The 26,126-nt window shown below is 38.7% G+C and overlaps 1 protein-coding gene across 3 annotated transcripts in view; it reads right to left on the reverse strand.

Moving 5' to 3' along the window:
* The window catches only part of LOC128695577 (lysosome membrane protein 2), a 42,167-nt gene that overhangs the window by 5,984 nt on the left and 10,057 nt on the right, over positions 1 to 26,126 (reverse strand). For all 3 annotated transcript variants that reach the window (XM_053786267.2, XM_053786266.2, XM_053786268.2), the window contains 8 exons: positions 22,726 to 22,817; positions 20,230 to 20,387; positions 15,816 to 15,957; positions 14,386 to 14,592; positions 10,959 to 11,227; positions 8,210 to 8,331; positions 7,889 to 8,007; positions 1,751 to 1,876 (listed from right to left, as the gene is read on the reverse strand). In XM_053786267.2, coding sequence (XP_053642242.2) covers positions 1,751 to 1,876; positions 7,889 to 8,007; positions 8,210 to 8,331; positions 10,959 to 11,227; positions 14,386 to 14,592; positions 15,816 to 15,957; positions 20,230 to 20,387; positions 22,726 to 22,817 — 1,235 coding nt within the window. The remainder of the gene's footprint in view (positions 1 to 1,750; positions 1,877 to 7,888; positions 8,008 to 8,209; positions 8,332 to 10,958; positions 11,228 to 14,385; positions 14,593 to 15,815; positions 15,958 to 20,229; positions 20,388 to 22,725; positions 22,818 to 26,126) is intronic.

Below are 26,126 nucleotides of genomic sequence, written 5' to 3' on the forward strand. Positions count from 1 at the left end.
GAAGGGTGCTTTACACTACAGTTTTTAAACGGCAACATTAACACCCCTCCTTCAGAGTGCAGGCACTGTACTTCCCATCTCCAGGACTCAAGTCCAGCCTGCCGGTTTCCCTGAACCCCTTCATAAATGTTACTTTGCTCACACTCCAACAGCACGTCAAGTATTAAAAACCATTTGTCTCCATTCACTCCTATCAAACACGCTCACGCATGCCTGCTGGAAGTCCAAGCCCCTCGCACACAAAACCTCCTTTACCCCTTCCCTCCAACCTTACCCAGTCCCATGGGCCTAAGTATCATCGTAAGTTTTATTCTCCTATGTGCAGGTTATTTGTGTGTTGTTCCAGCCACCGTGTTACACCTTTTTACTCTATAACGAGTGAATAAGATTGGACTAATTAAGCACATTACATTTCCAGTGTTTCTAATTCATCAGTATTTTACAATTCTTTAAATCATCTGGCAGATTATTCCACATTTTTGGTGACTTTATTGGCATAGGAGTTTCTTTAGAGGTTCAGCGCTACACAAGGAATATCATAAAGATACAGGGAATCTTTCCAGTGTGATGCCTGTGTTTTCTGTTACAGATTTCCAGGAAATGTCATAGGTCAACAACAGCAAAACAAAGCAGGTTTCTAAACATGTAGCAATAGTCTGTTATCTTTCTGATAGCTGCTTTTTGAGTGATAACTGGTCTGAGGTGGGTAGCCAAAGTAGATCACCAGGCACAAAATTCCATGATATATGGGTAAAAGATTAGATAGTAGTAGTGTTAATAGCACAGACTGGAGAGAACACCTACAGTTTTTGATACTTTTTTGGTATGTGCTGGATATGAGCACTCGGTTTAATTTGTTATCATAAGGAAACAATGACACCGAGGGGAAGTGGAGAAAAATCCTTTCTCCATAAGCCATGTGTCATAAGCAACTAAAATACTGGGAGCAATGATCTAGTAACCCCTTCTCCTATATAAATTCCTAAATGTAAAAAGAAAAGCTTCATCAAGCTGGTTCTTCTTTTGGGTCACCCTGCCTTTGTGGGAGACAGGCAGTGAGCTTAAAAAAAAAAAAAAAAAGAATTGCTAGTTTAAAAATATAAGTCCATACACCAAAGGTTAACTTACTACAATGTGTACTAAGGCAGCTTTTTTTTTCTGCATTCAATGTTCTGAACACTGAGTTGCAAATAAATTTACAAGTAAATTGTTCATGAGCTGGGGACCTACTGTAAATTTATCATTATAAATTTACGAAGTAACCCCTACTCCTCTGTATGTTACTAAAGTTAAAAAGATAAACTTGTGTTTTTCTTATTGGGCCACCCTGCTTCGGTGGGATATGGCTAGTTCATTGAAAGAAGAGTACCATGCTATACTCTGTGGGAATGGTTGACGTATTTAAACTTTATTTTTGTTTTTTCAACAAGTCGGTCGTCTCCCACTGAGGCAGGGCAACCCAAAAAGAAAGAAAATCCCCAAAAAGAAAATACTTTCATCATCATTCAACATTTTCACCTCACTCATACATAATCACTGTCTTTGCAGAGGTGCCAGGTACAACAGTTTCGAAGCATATATAAAGATACACAACATATCCCTCCAAACAGCCAATATCCCAAACCCATCCTTTAAAGTACAGGCATTGTACTTCCAATTTCCATTACTCAAGTCCGACTATATAAAAATAACCGGTTTCCCTGAATCCCTTCACTAAATATTACCCTTCACAGTACTATACTGAACTTACATCTTGAAACCACAATACTGGAAAAATTATTTCCCGGAGTCTGGCTGCCGGTTTGACTTCTGGAACATGAGGCACAGCAATGTTTATTTGTAAACGAGCCTGTGCTCTGAGAGGGCTTCCTGTACGCTGTAAAACGAAAAATAGTTAATTACATATTTTATTTATTTATTATCACACCGGCCGATTCCCACCAAGGCAGGGTGGCCCGAAAAAGAAAAACTTTCACCATCATTCACTCCATCACTGTCTTGCCAGAAGGGTGCTTTACACTACAGTTTTTAAACTGCAACATTAACACCCCTCCTTCAGAGTGCAGGCACTGTACTTCCCATCTCCAGGACTCAAGTCCGGCCTGCCGGTTTCCCTGAATCCCTTCATAAATGTTACTTTGCTCACACTCCAACAGCACGTCAAGTATTAAAAACCATTTGTCTCCATTCACTCCTATCAAACACGCTCACACATGCCTGCTGGAAGTCCAAGCCCCTCGCACACAAAACCTCCTTTACCCCCTCCCTCCAACCCTTCCTAGGCCGACCCCTACCCCGCCTTCCTTCCACTACAGACTGATACACTCTTGAAGTCATTCTGTTTCGCTCCATTCTCTCTACATGTCCGAACCACCTCAACAACCCTTCCTCAGCCCTCTGGACAACAGTTTTGGTAATCCCGCACCTCCTCCTAACTTCCAAACTACGAATTCTCTGCATTATATTCACACCACACATTGCCCTCAGGCATGACATCTCCACTGCCTCCAGCCTTCTCCTCGCTGCAACATTCATCACCCACGCTTCACACCCATATAAGAGCGTTGGTAAAACTATACTCTCATACATTCCCCTCTTTGCCTCCAAGGACAAAGTTCTTTGTCTCCACAGACTCCTAAGTGCACCACTCACTCTTTTTCCCTCATCAATTCTATGATTCACCTCATCTTTCATAGACCCATCCGCTGACACGTCCACTCCCAAATATCTGAATACGTTCACCTCCTCCATACTCTCTCCCTCCAATCTGATATTCAATCTTTCATCACCTAATCTTTTTGTTATCCTCATAACCTTACTCTTTCCTGTATTCACCTTTAATTTTCTTCTTTTGCACACCCTACCAAATTCATCCACCAATCTCTGCAACTTCTCTTCAGAATCTCCCAAGAGCACAGTGTCATCAGCAAAGAGCAGCTGTGACAACTCCCACTTTGTGTGTGATTCTTTATCTTTTAACTCCACGCCTCTTGCCAAGACCCTCGCATTTACTTCTCTTACAACCCCATCTATAAATATATTAAACAACCACGGTGACATCACACATCCTTGTCTAAGGCCTACTTTTACTGGGAAAAAATTTCCCTCTTTCCTACATACTCTAACTTGAGCCTCACTATCCTCGTAAAAACTCTTCACTGCTTTCAGTAACCTACCTCCTACACCATACACTTGCAACATCTGCCACATTGCCCCCCTATCCACCCTGTCATACGCCTTTTCCAAATCCATAAATGCCACAAAGACCTCTTTAGCCTTATCTAAATACTGTTCACTTATATGTTTCACTGTAAACACCTGGTCCACACACCCCCTACCTTTCCTAAAGCCTCCTTGTTCATCTGCTATCCTATTCTCCGTCTTACTCTTAATTCTTTCAATTATAACTCTACCATACACTTTACCAGGTACACTCAACAGACTTATCCCCCTATAATTTTTGCAATCTCTTTTATCCCCTTTGCCTTTATACAAAGGAACTATGCATGCTCTCTGCCAATCCCTAGGTACCTTACCCTCTTCCATACATTTATTAAATAATTGCACCAACCACTCCAAAACTATATCCCCACCTGCTTTTACATATTTATTCAATTAAAACGTACGTGGGCAATCCACAGAAAGTAGCAATAAACAAAAAACAATGAGTTACCATAGAAAAATGACTAATTCTTAGCGTTTGACTTCATATGAATTTCACCTAGTTTATGAAATGACACTGATATCAAGGTAGTACTGTAGATATTATGGAATATTAGAATATTACTGTAGGTATTATGGAATATTAGGAGTCACTGAATCCATTAAATCCTCTAGTCTTATGATGCATGTCCATCCACTTGGCCAAAATTGTTAGGTTTCATTCTTAACCCACTCATGTGCTCCACAGCATAGGAGATATATAATTATTATTCCTGCATGCATCCCTAAAGTACCCCCATCATATCTGTCCTTAATTAGGGCTTTTGCTGCCTCAGCCACATTTCTTCTATGACTGAACCTACCAGTTTTGTTCAAAAATTCATCATTAGTCATGCATCCCAGGTATTTAAATTGCAACAGATATCCTTCACACTGATTTAACATTTAAAATATCCATAAGTTTCTAACAACGGCCTATTGACTCATGAAATCGTAATGACGCGATCGCGGGTTCTATCCCTGCCCGTGGTATGGTTTAATGGCCTATTGTTCATTCTTCACTTCACTATTTTGAAATTGGTATATTTTGAAATTTGTGTGAAATTGGCCAAATTACCAATTTCTGATAACTTCACTGGATAGTTGAAATAGTTGACTGGGTGGTTTGTTGTGCTCAATCAATAAAATGAAAGGCATACTAATACTAGCAAAATAGCTATGACTTTGGTCGAGTGGAACAATGTAATTGGCCTAAAATAGGACTCAAAGTGGGTGAAATTGCTGATGCATAAATACTGCTGACACAGCAAAATTTGCAAAAGTGTAATTTCGTCAAATTTCCACCAAATTTTGTACTTTTTTTTTTTTTTTTTTTTTTTATTATCACACCGGCCGATTCCCACCAAGGCAGGGTGGCCCGAAAAAGAAAAACTTTCACCATCATTCACTCCATCACTGTCTTGCCAGAAGGGTGCTTTACACTACAGTTTTTAAACTGCAACATTAACACCCCTCCTTCAGAGTGCAGGCACTGTACTTCCCATCTCCAGGACTCAAGTCCGGCCTGCCGGTTTCCCTGAATCCCTTCATAAATGTTACTTTGCTCACACTCCAACAGCACGTCAAGTATTAAAAACCATTTGTCTCCATTCACTCCTATCAAACACGCTCACGCATGCCTGCTGGAAGTCCAAGCCCCTCGCACACAAAACCTCCTTTACCCCCTCCCTCCAACCCTTCCTAGGCCGACCCCTACCCCGCCTTCCTTCCACTACAGACTGATACACTCTTGAAGTCATTCTGTTTCGCTCCATTCTCTCTACATGTCCGAACCACCTCAACAACCCTTCCTCAGCCCTCTGGACAACAGTTTTGGTAATCCCGCACCTCCTCCTAACTTCCAAACTACGAATTCTCTGCATTATATTCACACCACACATTGCCCTCAGACATGACATCTCCACTGCCTCCAGCCTTCTCCTCGCTGCAACATTCATCACCCACGCTTCACACCCATATAAGAGCGTTGGTAAAACTATACTCTCATACATTCCCCTCTTTGCCTCCAAGGACAAAGTTCTTTGTCTCCACAGACTCCTAAGTGCACCACTCACTCTTTTTCCCTCATCAATTCTATGATTCACCTCATCTTTCATAGACCCATCCGCTGACACGTCCACTCCCAAATATCTGAATACGTTCACCTCCTCCATACTCTCTCCCTCCAATCTGATATTCAATCTTTCATCACCTAATCTTTTTGTTATCCTCATAACCTTACTCTTTCCTGTATTCACCTTTAATTTTCTTCTTTTGCACACCCTACCAAATTCATCCACCAATCTCTGCAACTTCTCTTCAGAATCTCCCAAGAGCACAGTATCATCAGCAAAGAGCAGCTGTGACAACTCCCACTTTGTGTGTGATTCTTTATCTTTTAACTCCACGCCTCTTGCCAAGACCCTCGCATTTACTTCTCTTACAACCCCATCTATAAATATATTAAACAACCACGGTGACATCACACATCCTTGTCTAAGGCCTACTTTTACTGGGAAAAAATTTCCCTCTTTCCTACATACTCTAACTTGAGCCTCGCTATCCTCGTAAAAACTCTTCACTGCTTTCAGTAACCTACCTCCTACACCATACACTTGCAACATCTGCCACATTGCCCCCCTATCCACCCTGTCATACGCCTAAAAAAAAAAAAAAGAGAAAAAAAAAAATCCATATCCGGGGTCTGGACACTGAAAGGGCTAACATCTGCCACCTAATTACCTAAAACACCTAGCATTCCAGGATAGCAGGAAAATCTCACATTTTGTTTTTAACCCTTTCAGGGTTTTGGCCATACTAGTACGGCTTACGTACCAGGGTTTTTGACGTACTAGTACACCTAAATTCTAACGCCCTCAAATCTAGTGAGAGAAAGCTGGTAGGCCTACATATGAAAGAATGGGTCTATGTGGTCAGTGTGTGTAGTACAAAAAAAATCCTGCAGCACACAGTGCATAATGAGAAAAAAAAACTTTGACTGTGTTTTTGGATTATTACAGCGACTTTGCACTGTATTTTCGTGTGGTATTTATTGTTGTATTCTAGTTTTCTTGGTCTCATTCTATAGAATGGAAGACATGTTACAGAAATTGAGATGATTTTGACTGATTTTACAATGAAAAGTACCTTGAAATTGAGCTCAAAGTAGCAGAAATGATCGATTTTTACCAAAGTTCAAAAGTAAACAAATCATCTTAAGTATCCAATACACATCAACTGATGAGTCTAATATTCTCTCACAAGTGCGCTGATATTATTTATAAAATTTTTTACACTAATGCAGTTGTCTGCATAACAGTAAATCTTCTATTTTTTGTGAGAATAAAAATTCAAAGTGGAAAGCAAAAGAATGTAAGAGGGGCATTGGGACGTGACTAATGAACAGAGGAAATGTCATTTTAGTGCCAGGAATGTCTTTCTTGTTTATTCTGGACCCTATTTGGAAATTGGCATCTTTTGAAATTTGTGTGAAATTGGCAAAATTGCTAAATTCTGACCACTGTATTGGATAGTTGAAATCGGTAAATGGGTGGTTTCTTGCACTCATTCGATGGAAAAAATGGAGTTCTAGCGAAATAGTTATGATTTTTGTGGATTAGTATACTGGAATTGGCCGAAAATAGGGCTTAAAGTGGGCAAAATCGCCGATACATAAACATTGTCGAGACCGCTAACTTCACGAGAGCATAGTTCCATAAGTTTTCCATCAAATTTCATACTTTTGGTGTCATTATGATCGGGAAAAGATTCTCTATCTTTCCATAAGATTTTTTTTTTTTTTTGAAAAATTGGCCGACCCTGAGAACAAGTCTCAGAGGGCCTGTCGACCCTGAAAGGGTTAAAATGCAAGTAGGCCAACCATTCCCGTTTTTTTTAAGGGGGGGGGGGGGGAGGGTTGTTACAGGATATGTAGAAGCATGGTGTCTTTGAGCATACAACAATATTCTCTCTCTAGATTATTATTATTAACATGGGGGAGTGCTAAACCCATTGGGAATATAGTGTTTGTACATGTGCTATGAGGATGGCATACAGCTCAAGAGAAAAATACAAAGCCACAACAATTTCTGGAAAACCCCTATCACCATACTTCCATGTTTCAGTGACACACATGAGCAGACACCAGTAAGCAAATACAGTATACCTCTTCAAAGCCTTTAGGGCACAAGAAGATACAGTATTAGAAATTTATTAAGTACAGTAATGAATAAACACGGGATGCACCACATTTCTTTTATATAAACTCTGAGACTCAAGGCATGATCCTTGTTGTTAAATTAACCAATTTGAAGCTATCAGTGGTTTTGATATCTTTTCTGGCAATAATGAATTTTAGCATTCACTTTGTATAGCACACAACTGCAACAGGGCAACAAAATAATATGGTAATTTAAATTTTACAAATTTTTTCCTTCTACATTTCAATTTTTCATATACATCCCTCCTAAATATTTGATAAGGCAAGTCTATGATTTCAAAATCTATTTAAAGTGCAATAACATGTTCTGCCCTTACTCCTGCAGGAAGCATTCCTTAGCAAAGTAAATGAAATGCTTGTCAAATGAGTGAAAAGCTAGTGCAGGTCAAGATTCTGAAGGATACCATCACCCTTCCCACTGTTTTGAACATAGATATTATAGATACTGTACATAACTGTATATCTTACCGGGGAAACATCAATGTAAAGTGAATGTTGTTCTGCATCTGGTTTGAGACCTTCAACTGCATCTAGGAATTTTGGATCCCCCTGGTAAAAATGTGGCCATGATACTATTGTAGGAGAACCTGAAAATAAGTTTATCATTATGATTTTAAAAATGGTTTGTATATGAAAAAGTGGTTGGCAGTTTTCTACAGTATATATTTGTATCTCAGCAAGTAATCAAGCTACAAGTGTTTTAGATGAGCAATCATGCATGTGCCTCTGTGTTCATATAGGTCAGCTTTTACAACTCATCAAGAATAACTAATCTATATATTTTTTTACCATATTTGCATGTGCTGATGTTGAAGACGCCACCACCTATGCATGGTGGGCCTCCTACGCAGTAGCAGTCATTTTCCGGTTTAATGGATACATTAGCAAACACATCAGCCGGAGGGGAAAACCTGCAAAAGGGAGGTTTCAATCTATGCTAGAGCACAGCTCAACTTTGGCAAAGATGATACATTACATTTTTAAACTTTTTAAAACATTCTGTCAAAACAGAGTGATCCTGAGGATAAACTCAATTCCTTGTCATTTTGGGTATTATATTACAACGAAATTCACAACCAGTACCCTGTGCCTGGTTTTTTATTTGCCATCTCTGTTTTGCAAACACCAATACATATTAAATTAGTTCAGTTCAATTTTATAAAAACTAAGCAAAAGTAGTCATTTTTTAAATCATTATCAGTGAATGAATCTGTAGTCTCTAATTAATGCCTAAATTTGTTTCCATGGAGTTCATACTAAACAAATGTACCAGTGAGAATTTTTTATATTCTGTATTCTAAATTATTATGTACTATGACTGAGTAAGGTAACTTTTATGAAGACATTCTGGAAAACCCTCCTTCAGTGCTTCCACACTGCAGCGGAGGTAGCAATGTTGTAGTCGGAGAGTAATCTGAATTTTGTCAGAACACTTCTGGAAAGATGGCAGTAGAACAGATGATGGTGAGTGTTTTTTTCTTTGGGTCACCCTGCCTTGGCAGGAGAAAGCCACAGAGTTAAAAAAAAAAAAATATTAAGTAATATGAATGGGAATATTGACTGTTTGGAGTGACATCTAAACTGTCATATCTGGGCACCTCTGCAAAGACAGTGATTGTGTGTGAATAGTGGTTAAGTGTTGAATGATGGTGAAAGTGTTTCTTTCTTTTTTGCGTCACCCTACTTCGGTGGGAGATGGCTGGTGTGTTAAAAATAAAAAATGAATGAACAACAGAATTACTGTCAAATCTTCCTTCCTCCCCTCCCCTCCCCTCCCTCTCAATTTAATATTTTCTTTCTATGGCAGCCAAAGAGAAAAGTTTACAGGCAGCTCCTATCACAAAATATAACCCCCTCTTTCCCAGTCTGCTCTACTGCTCATTATGCTTCAGCCTATCACACTAATTATAACCCCCTCTTGTAATTACAAACCTTTGCAGTTTTGCTTTAAATAAATTTTTCATGATTACTTTCTAAATAATGGATTTTGTATAGTGCAACTACCTGGAGATGATTTTGGGGGTCATGGACCAGGCCTCCTAATGTACTGCCTTTATCAGCCGGGCTTTTGATGCCAGCCACATTCAGTCCAACAAATGCACCACAGCCCAGCTGATCAGGAACTAACTGGAGGAACTTGTCTAGTTCCCACTTACGACAGCTAGGGGTCTGTTGGTAATTCCCTCATGCATGAATAGAGGGTGATGAAGTTTTGAAGATTTAGTACTGTTATGCCCACTGGGTGTATTTTGTATTGGTTACCAAGCTTCTTGGTTTCATGGGAAGTGAGTTTTGTATGTAGATTTGGGACTAGTCTCTCTAGAATTTTCCAGCTGTAAATTATGATGTATCTTTCCGGACTATCCTCCAAGGAGTATAGATTGAGGAGGTTCAAGCATCGCCAATAATTTAGGTGTCTGATTGAATTTATAAGTGAAGTGAAATTTCTCTGAATATTCTAGATCTGCAGTTTTGCCTGCCTTAAAAGGGGCTGTTAAGTCCGGCTGTATTACAGCTTAGAGAGAGAAAATGTGACTGGAAGAGTATCATCATTGACTAGATACCTCTTAGTTTTTAAGGTTCTAGGTATCCAGCTTACCATTTCATTGCAGTTGTGATAATAACATTGTGATCTTTTAAAGTGGCATCTGAAATTATCACTGCTAAGTCCCTCATGTTAGTCTTTCACTCTACCAAGAAATTAAAATTTGTTTTATACTTTGTTAGTTTCTATTTCCTCAATTTTTCCATAGCGGAGTAACTGAAATGCATCCTCATTCAACATCATATTCTTGTCAGTGGCATACTGGCAGATTTCATTTTCGTTTAGAGGTTCGCTGTGGCCTCAATGGATGGCACTCTCATACAGAATCTAGCATCATTTGCAAAGGATGATACTGTGCCAGGACACAGTACTAGAATTTACTTTTTTTATTCTTTAATAAACTGCAACAAAGCAATTTCAACATTCCATCATTTTGCATTACTTTTATCATTGTGGAACAGTTTATAACACTATCGCATGTAACAGACAAGTTCTTAGTTTAAGCTAAATCAGGTATTTTACTGAAATGTTACTCATACATGTGATTAGTCTTAAGTTCTTTACCTTGTAAAGGTTAGGGTATTGGCAAATATTTTCTCTAATTATTAGTTTTAATAAATATTGCCCTGTAATATCCCACAGAGGAAGAGTGACCTAAAGAGAAAAACAAGTTTCTCTTTTTAAAATTAGTAATGTATATAGGAGAAGGGGTTACTAGCCCCTTGCTCCTGGCATTTTAGTCACCTCTTACGACACACATGGCTTACAGACGAAGAATTCTGTTCCACTTCCCCATGGCTTACAGAGGAAGAATTTTGATCCACTTCCCCATTGAGAATCAAGTAAATTATTCTAATGTAAAATCGAAAGACTTTGCTTAAGCCACAATGAAAGGAACTACCTCTGTAACATGTTAATGCACAAAAAGTAACCTACAGACATACTGTACAATACCTTACTTTTAGCATTTCACAAAAAGCACCAATACTCTACCTGAAGCCTTTTATGCCATCTTCTTCAACCTCTTTCCAAAAAGTAAGAGGAATTGATCGGCACAAATTTTCATTAAACATGTAAAGGACAGTATCTCTTCTTATACCAGGTGGGAAAGAAGATCCATCCGTGCCTTTAATTTTATTGCATTCGTCTGTTTTCCAGTATTTGAGGTCTCGTTCCTTGTTGAAGGTGTCAATAGTAGTATACTTTGCCATATCATTTACTCCAGTAAAAACATTAAGCAACCCATCAGTTGATCCATTTTTCTGTAAGTAGGGACATTCATTAATAGGATAATTAGCAGAGTATTATTTACCATTTCTTGTTGATAAATTAGACATGTGCAACACTTGGGTATCTTTAATGAGGAAACATTTTGCCACACAGTGGCTTCTTCAGTCCATACAAAGGAGAATGGTGAAGAACAGGAGGAGTTCGAGGTAATCAGTCCCTCAGCCTTGAGTCGATGTACTAGTCAGTCCATCAATCTTGAAAAGTATTGATGGTGGTGGTGGAGGACAGAGCAGGCAGGAATAAGTTTTTTCACTGTAAATTTTGTTTATTAAGCCATACAGAAATGTACTTAGCAGGACAGGAAGAGGATTGAAGAATAAAAGAGAGGGGAGGAGGAGGAAAGAAATAGCTAGGCTCCAGGAGTAGAAAGACTTTCGAAACTCATCAAAGGTACGTTAAAGGAATGCTAGGCACATGTCTGCTGGAAACAATAGCCAACTCACTCTTGCCAGCCATACAACTAATCCCGCACCACAAAAAAATTGCTAAACAATAAGCATTCAATAAAATGGACCCCTATACAGCAGATATTGCCTAAAATAGACAAAAAAAATCTGGTTCGACAAAGGCCGGGGGGTGGAATGAGGGAGAATGAGGGAGCGAGGGAAGAGAGAGGGGGGTGGCAGAGGAGGAAAGAGGGGAGAGAGATGAGATTTGGTTTGGATTTTTAACCCCAGAGAGCTAGACACCCAGGATAACCCAAGACAAGACAAGAAAGTTTAGGTAAGACCCTTATGGGGTGAGCAGGGAAGTGGAGATAGGGAAAGAGTAGACTGGCGAGAGGAAGGTTATGAGTAGAAGTGACAGTGCCAGGGCTTAACCCAGCAGCTAGGTGCTCATGGGACAGACTGAAGAAGCAAGAGAGGGTAGTCTGAGGATGAGAATGCATTGTTCTTAGTTGGTGGAAGTCTTGATTCTTGGGTAGCTCGCAGCAGGTTTGGTCGCAGGAGGGGAGGCAGGTGGGGACAACAGAGGCTGCTTAGTTGTAGGTGTTATTTAGCATGGGCATTTGAGGAAGAGCTGTTCTCAAATTTCTTGAAACTGGTTCTGGATAGGTGGTACAGTTTTGTTTTATTACCGAAAGTAAAATGGAGTGGTTTGAACTCCAGAACTTGGGAAAGAGTGAAATGGTGTGGAGTCTCATAAGTGAACTTAACAGACCTAGCACAGAGTCCTTTGTACAGTTCATTGTGTCCTTATTCAAAGATGTGCAGAAAGTCAGATTGTCCCAAGTAGGTGAGCTGGTGTAGGAGCCATCAACATCTTCCTCTCTTCCTCAGAAGAGGATACAGAGGGCAAGTCCTCAATAGTGCTGGCTGATTAATCCATTGCAGTAGTGGTGAAGAAGTCAATGGTGGCCTCTCATTGGTGGGAATTGGAGGAGTCTTGTCACATGAGGGTGGTGGCATTGTGGAGCTGCTTGAGAGGAGCTTACTGGTGTGGAAACATTGACATTATTTGAGGTGGTCTTCAGTATGGCTGAAGAAAGTGGGGAAGCAGGGTAAGTAAACTCTGGTATGTTACTCAACCTGAAGAGCTCACTAATGGTGGTGTTGAAGGTTCCAGGGAGAGCCATATTCTGCATATGGGCATACACCATACAGTAGTAAATTTTGGTTGGGTCACAGTCAGGTATGAAGGTGGTGCTGGAGGGTTGAGTAGCCTGGAGAAGTTTAGTGGTATCAGCCTGTAATTTAGTGATAGCAGCATAAGTGGGAGATCTGGAAGAGAACTACTTCTGTGCTGCTTCTTGAGTTCTTTCAATATTTCACGCTGTGTAGGACATTTTGCAGCAAGTGTGTGGTGGTTGCTCTTGCAATTCAGGTGAGTTGGTATTGGTGGAGTGGTAGTGGAGCATGTCTTGAAATCATGGCCCTCACAACCACAGGTCATGCAGAACTTCCTGTCCTTAATGGGGCAGTCCTTACTGCTGTGCATATAAGAATAGCAATTCCAGCAGTGTAGGATATGGTGGTACCTTTCTGCTTTAATATAAATGGGGTTTATGAAGTAATAATAGATGGGCAGACCCTCAGACACAGCAAGGGCAGCCATGGTTACATCAGTAAAAGTGATTTTTAACATGGATGAAGCAGTAGGAAATTTGGTAATGCACTCCTGGACTTCAATGGAAATCTTGAAGTCATCACTGGGTTGTGAAGTAAGAAGTTTGTTGAGTTTTCTGAGGAAGACAGTCCTCTCGGCCCTTAAAGCCGGAGAGGACGTGACGGTAAAGCCTTGGTCAGTGAGAGTGGTGGTGGTGGAGGCGAGTAGCTTATCAGCTTCAACATCATCGTTGCACACAACGATGAAGGCGTCCTGGAGTGTCAGAATAGCGTTAAACTTCACTTGCAAACCGCCCCTAACAGCAGCTGCAAGTGAAAGTTTTGAGGAGTCATTCACAGTTCCACTGCAAGGTTTAATCTTAACACGATTAGAGTAGCTTATCGTGAAGGATTAAAGATGATGACAATGAAGGTAAATGTTCCCCTCTCCAATGGGGATCATAGGGAGACTGTAAACATTTGAGTCAGAGCTTCTGTGACTGCACAAGCCGAGGTCTACAGAGCGAATGTGCTTGACCGAGATAACCCAAGAAAGTCTGTGCATCATCAAGGAACTGTCTGTCTTATTTCCACTGGGGTCCTTAAATCTTGTCCCACAGGATGCAGCCCACCTCAATCGACTATCACCCAGGTACATACTCGCTTGCTAGGTGACCGAGACAGCAGGTGTAAGGAAACACATCCAATGTTTCCACCCTTGCCAAGGATCAACCCACAAACAGTGTGTGTAAGAAGAGTGTTGGCTACCAAGCCACGGGACACCACAGGGAAGGATAGATAGACGAGGGGGAGAGGAGAAAGGGATAGGAGAGGAGGGTTTAATAGGATAAAGGGTTATAGGAGGGAGAGAAAGGGGTAACTCCTCGTGTTCTCACCTGGGATACAGCCCACAACAGTTCACTAAACTTACTCCTAGGTAAATAGGGGCAGCAGGTGCAAGAGACTTTCCCATATGTGTCATCTTGCCTGGGAACTGAACCTAATCTTTTTAGTTGAGCTCAATGCTTGACTAATGATCTACAATGTCTTCATTTACATGGTAGAGAACAGCTGCCAGTACTCACTTGTATGAAGAATCCAAACTTATCATAAGGTAAGCGCTGCTCTGGAGGAATTATATCTTTTGCAATTCTGAGAAGTGGATCATCATAGCCCCACATCAGGTCACTAACAGTGCGAGAGATAAAAGGTTTTTCACTTAATACCTCTAGCATTGAAGAAAGGGCCAATTTTGCCAAGCGTTGTGCAAACCTCCACTGAGACACTGCAGTCTGCAAAATCAGAATATTATTTATTTTTCAAATGCTAATTTAGCTTAATTAAACATATATTACAGTATATAGTCATTTTACCAATCTGAATATGAGTTTATTGTAAATTATTTGTAACTAAGGCTTGAGTTATCTATTTTTTTTTTCAACAAGTCGGCCGTCTCCCACCGAGGCAGGGTGACCCAAAAAAGAAAGAAAATCCCCAAAAAGAAAATACTTTCATCATCATTCAACACTTTCACCACACTCACACATTATCACTGTTTTTGCAGAGGTGCTCAGAATACAACAGTTTAGGAGCATATACGTATAAAGATACACAACATATCCCTCCAAACTGCCAATATCTATAGTATAGTTATAGTATAGTATAGCATAGTTATCTATAGTATATAATAAACTAATTTTCATGACAAAGCAGGGTTACCTAAAAATGAAGAAATTTTTTTACTATCACTCATTCCATCACTCTCTTGGGAGAGAGGTGCACTTATACTATAGTTCAAAGCTGCAAATATCCCCACCAATTCTTCCAAGTGCAGGCACTGTACTTCCCACCTCCAGGACTCAAATCTGACTAACCAGTTTCCCTGAATCCCTTCATAAATGTTACCTTGCTCACACTCCAATAGCACATTGTCATAAAAACCACTTGCCTCCATGCACTCCTATCTAACATGCTTAAACATACTTGTTGGATGTCAAAGCCCTTCACATTCAAAAACTACTTTACCCCCTCTCTTCAACCTTTCCTAGGACAGCCCCTACACTGCACTCCCTCCACTACAGATTTCTATGTCCTCCAAGTCATTCTATTTCGGTCCATCCTCTCTAAATGTTCAAACCACCTCAACAACCCCTCCTTTGAGTAACCCCACACTTCCTTCTTATCTCCAAACTATGAATTCTCTGCATAATATTCACAATACACAGTGCCCTCCAACATGACATCTCCACTGCCTCCAGCCTCCTCCTTACTGCAACATTCACAACTATAAGAGTGATGGCATCACTATACTCCATGGATATGTTCTTTGTCTCTGAAGATGCCTCAATGCACCACCCACCTTTTTCCCCCCTCATCAATTCTATGATTTATCTCATCTTTCAGAGACCTGTCTGGCAACAAGTCAACTCCCAAATATCTGAACACATTCATCAGAACTGAAGTATTAAAATGAAACATGCATAAAAGATAATTTTTTGAGGATGAGTGAACTGACCAGCATGGGGATATTCAGTGTAGTTATTACATCATCTTCAGATCCAACTGAGCTCCCTCTTTCGAAGAAATAATGCTTTTGTGTTTCATATGATACTGTGCCATTGTCATGGAATGTAATGTTCACTTTTTCCCAGTGTTCTCTGAAAACACAAAATACAATATACAGTACAGTACATCAAAGACAAGCATTCAATACTTGCCAAAACATCACTCTTAATTTCACTTGTCTTATATTTCCTCGTAAACAGTAATACTAATAATAATAATCATAACAAGAGTACAAGCATACCTTGCTAATATGGGGGGTTAGGTTCCAGACCACCGCCGTAGTACGAACATCGCCTTAAAGTGAATCACAGCCTTTATACACTTGCCAGTGCATATACAAGCATAAAAATATGATTACACTATTACTGATTAAGTGCACAATAGCACTAGACCTAAAAAATGATGCAAAAGTAAAAATAAATAAAAGAAATGCATGCCGAAAACCATCTTCAGACTAAGACAAGTTCCGAAATAATAAACATTAATATTATCGAAAAACGCCATATTAGCAAAGCATTCTAAAGTGAAGTGCTTTAAAAGCAAGGTATGCCTGTAAAAAAAACTACTTTGTAAAATTTGCATTTAACATGGGTGAAACTAAGAAAATTATAGTAGTACTGTATAGCACAACCAAATTAATTTTGTCTTGTCAGGGAGCAGCAGTTTTGTGACTTATGCAGTTTTCAGTTATCTGGACATTTAAATTTGATAGTCTATAGCATACAGAATTTTTTTACAGTAGTACATGTACTGTACTTGCCACATCCTCCACGTATACATTCTATAAATAATTATACAATCTGTCTAAGTGAAGTGTTATACAGGAGGACCCCTGTATCCGCAGGGGGGATACATTCCAAGTACATGTTGCAGATACCGAAAACTGCAGATAGTAGCTAACTCTATGTATAAGCCTATACAGTGGACCCCCGGTTAACGATATTTTTTCACTCCAGAAGTATGTTCAGGTGCCAGTACTGACCGAATTTGTTCCCATAAGAAATATTGTGAAGTAGATTAGTCCATTTCAGACCCCCAAACATACACGTACAAACGCACTTACATAAATACACTTACATAATTGGTCACATTTGGAGGTAATCGTTATGCGGGGGTCCACTGTACATTATTTTTTTGCTTACAGTATTAACACATCAGCCGTTTCCCACCAAGGTAGGGTGGCCCGAAAAAGAAAAACTTTCACCATCATTCATTCCATTACTGTCTTGCCAGAGGTGCACATACACTACAGTTATAAAACTGCAACATTAACACCCCTCCTTCAGAGTGCAGGCACTGTACTTCCCATCTCCTGGACTCAAATCCAGCCTGCCAGTTTCCCTGAATCCCTTCAGATATATTACCCTGCTCACACTCCAACAGTACATCAAGTCCTAAAAACCATTTGTCTCGATTCACTCCTCCTTAACATCCTCATGCATGCTTGCCGGAAGTCCAAGCCCCTGACACACAAAACCTCCCATACCCCCTCCCTCCAAACTTTCCTAGGCCAACCTCCACTCAGCCTTTCCTCCACTACAGATTTATACACTCTCGAAGTTGTTCGATCTTGTTCCAACCTCTCTACATGTCCGAACCACCTCAACAACCCCTTCTCAACCCTCTGGATAATAGTTTTGGTAATCCCGCACCTCCTCCCAATTTCCAAACTAAGAATTCTCTACATTATATTCACACCACACACTGCCCTCAGACATGACATCTCCACTGCCTCCAGCCTTCTCCTTGTTGCTACATTCACCACCCATGCTTAACACCCATATAAGAGCGTTGATATAACTATACTCTCATACATTCCCTTTTTGCTTCCATGGACAAAGTTCTTTGTCTCCAAAGACGCCTCAGTTCACTACTCACCTTTTTTGACCTCGTCAATTCTATGATTCATCTTTCATAGATCCATCTGCTGACACATCCACTCCTAAATATCTGAATACATTCACTTCCTCCAGTCTCTCCCTCCAATCTGATATCCAATCTTTCATTACCTAATTTTTTTGTTATCCTCATCACCTTACTCTTTCCTATATTCACTTTTAACTTTCTTCTTTTACATACCCTACCAAACTCATCCACCAACCTCTGCAACTTCTCTTCAGAATCTCCCAAAAGTACAGTGTCATCAGCAAAGAGCAACTGTGACAATTCCCACTTTGTGTTAGATTCTTTATCTAACACATACCTATTATAAAGTTTAATTGATAAATTACGCACAGCAAGTGAAGAATTATCACTTTTTCACTACTGAGAAGCACTTGACGGCTTCTCTTAGGCTTTGAAGAACTTCCACCATCATTACTTTTGCACTCTGAGGCCATTATTAAGCAAAATTAAGGGTTATTTTCTGATCACGGTAAACCGCAGATAACTGAAATGGCAGATACTGGACCCGCAGATACAGGGGCCCTACTGTATATGGGGGAAATAATGCCAATGGTAACATTTTTTCGCATCACTCATGCTCCCTCATTTGGAATATGACTGAGTATTGATGGTCCCAGTCAGGGCAGGAGAAATTTCAAAGCTGGGACAAATATAGAGATCGTTTACAGCCCATACAGAACCAATAAAGCATTTAAATTACTGGAAATGCCTTAAAGATTTAAATATGTACTTACTAAAGCAGAGGAGAGATACACATGATAATGTATACAGTGGTACCGAGAGTTTCGGCCATAATTCGTTCCAGTGCTGTTACCAAACGAATTTGTTCCCATAAAGAATACTGTAAATCAGATCAGTCCATTTCAGACCCCCAAAAATACACTTACAAAAGCACTTACAATAATACACTTACAAATTATCCGAGTTGGGAGCTGTACGAAACTCGGGGTACCACTGTACCTGGAAAGTACTTTAGGACCTTTCCCTAAATCTGCACACTGATATAACATACTGGAGCGAGAGATATGTTATGACTTGGAAAATAAGCCCAATGAAAAGCAGGGGTACAGTGGGCACAATATTAATGTCTATGGTCCCTGACTATTCAACATCTTACCAGAAGATAGCAGAAAAACTGCTGGGACAAGTGTAGAAGCCTTCAAGAGGAAACTGGACATGTATCTTCACCAGATGCCAGATCAACCAGGCTGTGATGGATGTGTGGGGCAGTGGGCCACCAGCAGCAACAGCCTAGTTGACAAGGCAAATGCCAGATGAGCCTGGCCCATGGCTGGGCTCCGGAAGTAGAAAACCTCTCGGAACTCATCAAAGGTATACTGTACTTCGCTATCAAATATTCTGTATTACACGAGGTATAGTCTAATCCTATAAATGTGTGTTTAACTTGGAATCTAAGTTTAAAGCAACCTGTATAGCACTCATTAAATATGAAATTCCTGGTACATAATTCAAAACTACCAAATTAAACACCTTTCTCCTAGAGTAAGACTAGGAGATAATTTGAGCTAGAGTTCACCACAGCCACGCTGGCGGGAGATTCATCTGTAAAAACTTGCATTTGTGGTTACGGTGGGGCGCATTTCCTGAAGGAGGTCAAATATACTTAGTTGGATGAACGTTATTGCAGCCAGCTGGCTGAGTGGCTTACGCAATGCCTTGGAGATTTACGACTCGCTTGCTATGGGTTCAAACCATACCCATTCTGTGGTTTGTACACTCTACTCTAGTTTTTGCTGCCTGCAGTGTGCTCTCATCAACCACATAATATCATTCACTTGCCGACCCAGCCACGCTTTGCTTACCAGTGGCAGAGGGAGAAATTGAGTGATTTATTAAAGATTCTTTATTTCAGGGGTGAATGACATTTAGGTGTGCATGCAGAAATCCCCTAAATGTGCAGAACATTTTGGGAGAACTTAAACCTACCTAAAATTAATAGGGCAATAATTAATGACTGCTTATATATACAGTCTTTTAACCCGTAAACGGTCCAAGCAGATCTACGTTCATATGTGTAGTGCTCCAAAAGTAGATTTACGTTTTTTTTTTTACATATTTAAAAAAAAATAGATCTACTTTTTTTTACATACTTTCAAATGTTGAAAAAACGTATAGTATATACATTTGGACCTCTTACGGGTTAAATGGTTGTAAAAATAAAAATTAGGAGTTACAATGAATACATGAATTGATATTTAATCAAATTTTCAACTTATTGTTTCCACCTCACTGCAACATTCACAACCCATATTTCACACCCATATAAGAGCACTGGTAACACTACTCTCATATGTTCCTCTTTTTGCTTCCACAGAAAACTTCCTTTGTCTCCACAGATGCCACCTCCCCTGCCCCCCCCCTTCCTCAACAATTCTATCATTATAACTGAAAATAAAAGTTTGTTAGTTAGCACAATACATAATGAAAACTTCACTAACCTGTAACAATAGGGACCAACTTCCTTTAGTACTGGTTTTGATCCAGAGAGGAACTCCTCTGCATTTGTCACATTGAAAAAGTAGACAAGGAGGTGAGGCACAATTGGTGGGAGCTTCCATTTTTTGTATATATCTGTTCCGTTTTGCAGGACAAGTTCCTACAAGAATAAAGGTGATAACTGTAATCCCCTGTTGCACATATGTATAATAATTTCAGTAATCCAATTTGCTCAACAACATACATTCTAAGCCTGTTTATGACTCAGCTGTAACAAGCAAATAAAATTTATTTAAATAAAATACAGGTATCTATTGCCAGAATCACTTTCAACAGATACTTCAAAAAAATAGAGAACTTTTTATTAAATTATTAGCAAGACCAGAAAATCGTATATTATGAAAATTAGCTTCATTTACAACAACAAAATGCTAACTTTTCTTCTATTAATATGAAATAATCAAGAAATACCTACTTAAAAATCTGACTCCATAATATATTGACTAATCATAAATACTATATTTTTATATTTAACAACACTCAAGCTCAATTATCTTTAGAAAAAGACAAGAACTAGTCTACAATCTCTACAAAACTATTATTTACTTATTATATTTTACAATATAAAGGAGAGGGGGGAGATTATTTCCCAGTAAAAGTAGCCCTTAGACAAGGATGTGTGAGGTCACCATGGTTGTTCAACATATTTATAGATAAGGTTGTAAAAAGTGAATGCTTGGGTGTTGGCAAGAGGTTTGGGGTTAAAAGATAAAGAATCTAACACAAAGTAGGAGTTGTCACAATTGCTCTTTGATGATGACACTGTGCTTTTGGAAGATTCTGAAGAAAAGTTGCAGAGGTTGGTGGATGAGTTTGGTAGGGTATGTAAAGAAGAAAACTGAAGGTGAATACAGGAAAGAGTAAGGTGATGAGGATAACAAAAAAGTTAGGTAACGAAAGATTGGATATTAGGTTGGAGGGAGACAGTATGGAGTAGGTGAATGTACGTATTCAGATATTTAGGAGTGGACGTTTCAGCAGATTGGTCTATGAAAGATGAGGTGAATCACAGAATTGACGAGGGAAAAAAGGCGAGTAGTGAACTTAGGAGTCTGTGAAGACGAAGAACCTTGTCCATGGAAGCAAAAAGGGGAATGTATGAGAGTATAGTTATGCCAACGTTCTTATATGGGTGTTAAACATGGGTGGTGAATGTTGCGACAAAGAGAAGGCTGGAGGCAGTGGAGATGTCACGTATGAGGGCAATGTGTGGTGTGAATATAATGCAGAGATTTCGAAGTCTGGAAATTAGGTGGTGGTGTGGGATTACCAAAACTATTATCCAGAGGGCGGAGAAGGGGTTGCTGATCTAAACATCCCCTACCCATTCTAAAGCCTCCTTGTTCATCTGCAGTCCTGCTCTGTCTTAGCTCTAATTCTTTCAATAATGACCCTACCATACACTTTACCTGGTATACTCAGTAAACTTATTTCCTTATAATTTTTACTAATCTCTTTTGTCCCCCTTCCCTTTGTATAAAGGAACTATACACACATACTGCCAATCCCTAGGTACCTTCCCCTCTTTCATACATTTATTGAACAAAAATACCAATCACTCCAACACTATATCCTCCAGCTTTTAACATTTCTGTTATGATCCCCTCAGTTCCAGCTGCTTTATCCCCTTTCATTCTATGTAATGTCTCATGCACCTCCCCCACACTTACAACCGGCTCTTCTTCACTCCTAAAAGATGTTATACCTCCCTGGCCAGCGCATGACATTACTGCCCCAATCTCTTCATCAACATTTAAATTCCTCAAAATATTCCCACCATCTTCCCAATACATACAGCGTACCTCCAACTCTGCATCGACTAACTCCCCTACTCTGATTTTAGCTGACAAATGTGTAAAATTATCATGTCTTAATAAAGGGGATTTACATATATGGTACAATACATGGGAGTAGAAAAAAAAAAGAAACAAAGAGCAGGATAAAAAATCTGCAAGCAGGTTTCAAGATGTGTTTGAATATAATGATTACTGCCATAAATCACATTAGGGAAATAAGGTGCTTTTAAACAGTAGTTTTGTATCAGTTGGCAGACAGGGAATATGTATTTGGAATCTTCCGGAGGAGCGTTCCAAATTTTTGAGCCTGAGTACTGCTTTTACCTAGGCTGAGTTCTACATAGGGATATAAAAGAAGTATTTATATCTTGTGTTACATGAGTTCTGTTGCAGCTTCATTATAACATTCCTCATTTAGAAAGGAGTCTAATAGGCACGAACTGTAAAACTGAGCAAGAAAGTAATAAATAGGTCTAAATACTGGCAAAATAGGAGGTATGTAGACAGGTTTGCATTCCTAAGGGGATTATCACAACCCTAACACAAGTCATAACTATTAACTAACATTGCATTACTTTCAAATATTTTCAATCAGAAAACTACTGTACTTGCCTAATTTATAAAAGTATTGTAACAACGTACCTTCTTCACAATGTTATCTACAAATGTATCAAAGGATCCTGCAACAATACTCCCAAAAACAACCAGTAGTAGTCCTAATGCCCCCAAACATCCTGGAAAAAACAAGAATACTCTGAATACAAATAAAACTTAAACAAAAATATATAAATTTATATTTAGTTACAACATATATATACCATCAATGGTGCTTAGTGATATTCAACCCACAGTATTTAAGTCAAAAGATTCTAGCCTGTATTACAAAATCCCAGTAGATTCTCTCCAAACTGAATACTGTTTTCTATGAATAAACAGAAAGATGGACTGGGAAGATTGAATTGCAGCCCTGGGAGTGGCAGGCCTGGCATTTTGAGACACATGAGGATAGATTTACTGTGAAAGCTGCTGGAGCTGTAGGAGTCAGTCAGTTTGGGTCACAGTTGATGCTGTTGATGGAGACTTTAATAAAAAACTTGGTTTCTGAATATTTCCTATTTAGAAGCACCATAGCTCACCAGTAAAACACTGGACCTGCCAATCCCAGGACCACTGTTCAATCCCGTCCATTTTTGTTTATTCATTTACAATCATTTAATATGACAAACTGAGTTCACTGAACTATTGCCTTATGAGGGGAAGGTGCCTCTGATGGGAGTGTAGAGCTCTTGAGACAAATTATTGGAGTTACCCTCCCCTTACTTAGATCTAACCCAATTGTCTCCAATTCCCCATGCACTGTATGACCTAAAGGTTTACTAATATCCATGAATATTATAATACTTATACTCAGTAGGTCTCGTTACTAATAATTCTACATGGAGATATCAACAGAAAATTATCTTCCATAAGACAATCCTGCCTATCATTAATTTTATATACAAAAAGGATTTATGAAGCAAAATCTGTCATTTCATCTCACATTCTCACCACATATTTTTCCAGGAACTTATGCACAGTATAGTTTACCATTTTCTTTCAAGCTATTAATTACAACTTTTAAGTACTCTGCTTCTTAAGCTTTAAATCACCTACTCCTCTTAAACAGGGTAAGTGGAGATGTCAAGCACATTTCCTCACACATGATGCTCCTACTCTTTTAGCAGTAAATACCTGTAGGTATCCAGGTGTTGGTCGACTACTGTGGGTAATGCGAGAACTTTTAGAATGTACATGTATAAGCAAAATGAAAAAAAAAAAAACTCCATTAACTTATCTGACAAACTTTCCTCACATGACTTTGCACCATCTCAATACATTAACTTTTGTCACATTGTACTGTAATGGTATCTTAGTTCCAGCAACATCAAGGGAGGTGCATACTATTATACCATTCTGTCGTACAAGTTTGAAATAGAAGCTCATTAAGAATTTTACACTAAAAAATTATACAGCCTCTTCTCACTTAGTGACGTACTCGTTTACCAACGCCTCGGACTTACGATGGGCTCTCTGACCAGTATTCATGCCAAAATAATGTATATTAGAGCTATTCTGTTTATTTCAATATACTGTACAGTACACTACTCTATAAACATTTAAAAATATACCAGAAATGTTATAAATGGTGCAAAGGTGATATTAAAACAATATCAAAGATGGTTCACACAAACCCACTACCATTATAGTATGGTCCTCACTTAGCGATGAATTTGTTTAACGATGTGGTCTTAGGAACGGAAGCATAAAATGCTGATAAGAATCCTTTAAAAGATATGCAGTCATCAAAATGACAGTAACCAGAAAGTCACGTATCCATTAACAGCATGGTATTTTTTGAATTGAAGCTCTTTTCTTGTCTTGTGGACAACTGAGAATTGGTCAGTCGGTACAAGTATTTGATACAGCACATATTTTATAACTACATGTATTTTGTGTTTGATAAGCACACTTACATTTTGTATTTAATAATAACCAGAATATTTTATGTACTAGTACATAGAAAAACTGATAATTATAAATTAATGTCAGGAAATCATAAATATTTTCTTACTTAATCAATACAAGAATTTAAAAACCTAATTAGGCATATAATTCTTTTTCCAAGCAATTTTTTTTTAAACCTCATGGAAAAAAAGTGGGTTACTCACTAATGTACCAATCCTAGAATCACAAATGTTTCTTGGTCTCATGAACATTTAAGATAATAGGTAAATCTTACAAACTTTACTTATATTCAGTGTACTTTTATCTTTACTTTTCTTTATACAGTAGCTTTCAGTCCATTAGGTTTTCTTCCCAATTTAGGAGTTCTGGTCTGACACCTGGCTACCAGGGCAGTGATTCCTGAACCATTAATTAACAGACACCATGCCAAAAAAAATATATACATATACAGTATATAAATCACCACATATGAACCAAATGACCTTACATAAAGAAATACAATGATAAAGAAACACCCAAGAAAAAATTCATTACCAAGTATGAAAAAAATTTCACCACAGAAACAATATGAAACATGCCACATGCTTTAAACTAATACATGTATACATATATTACACACAAAAATGTAACATTTCTTTGTTTATTAAATACTAGCTATTATTCATACCCATGCTCAACTGATTAGGCATGTGGATGGATAAAAAATAAAAAGTTACATCTATAAACTACAAAATGAAAGGAAAAAACATGAAAAACAACAAAAATGAAGAAATGCTGTTAAGTGAACATACCGTACCTTAAATATATTAAAGCTACAAGTCTCATGAACAATGGTCAATGAACTGGTAAGTCCCACATGGACATAAAATCAAACACAAAGTAAATAGGGGCTTGTATATTTTGACTGTGGAGCACCTCCTCATCTGAGGATGGTCTCTGACTGAAGCCATAATATAAAAAGGTTCATTCTACTCTACATTATATTTTCCATCCACATGAGTTTACCTGCTCATAGTGGTTAAGCAGAAGGGATACAAATGGTCTGGCCAATCATATCCCCGACCTTTTCTTTAAACATGCAACTGTATCAAATTGTATCCATTACATAATTATACTAAAACTGCAACTGAGCTGTAAACCCAACCACTAACTTCTATATATATGTTTTTATGAAATAAAGAATTTCCATTTCACTGTTTCGTGTACCCCAAGCCTATTAACTCAAAAGACAGCATTTATGAGCACTTAAACAAATACATACCTGTACTACATTAAAATAAACCACAAATAATATTTTTATATTATTAAACTATGGTATTACATTACATAGTAAGAACAAATATTTATTAAAGAATTAAGAATTAATTATTTGCCATAAAAATATCTAAATTAAAAAATGATCATGAATGCTAAGTGTTACAGCCCCAATACAACAGGATAACCCAATAAAACTGTCATCTAAGTTTCTAGTCTATTTCCATTGGGGTCTTTAATTCTCTCACTTCAAGATGTGACCCATACCCATCAGCTAACACCAA

The sequence above is a fragment of the Cherax quadricarinatus genome, chromosome 42, assembly GCF_038502225.1.
Source record: "Cherax quadricarinatus isolate ZL_2023a chromosome 42, ASM3850222v1, whole genome shotgun sequence".
Lineage (NCBI taxonomy): Eukaryota > Metazoa > Arthropoda > Malacostraca > Decapoda > Parastacidae > Cherax > Cherax quadricarinatus.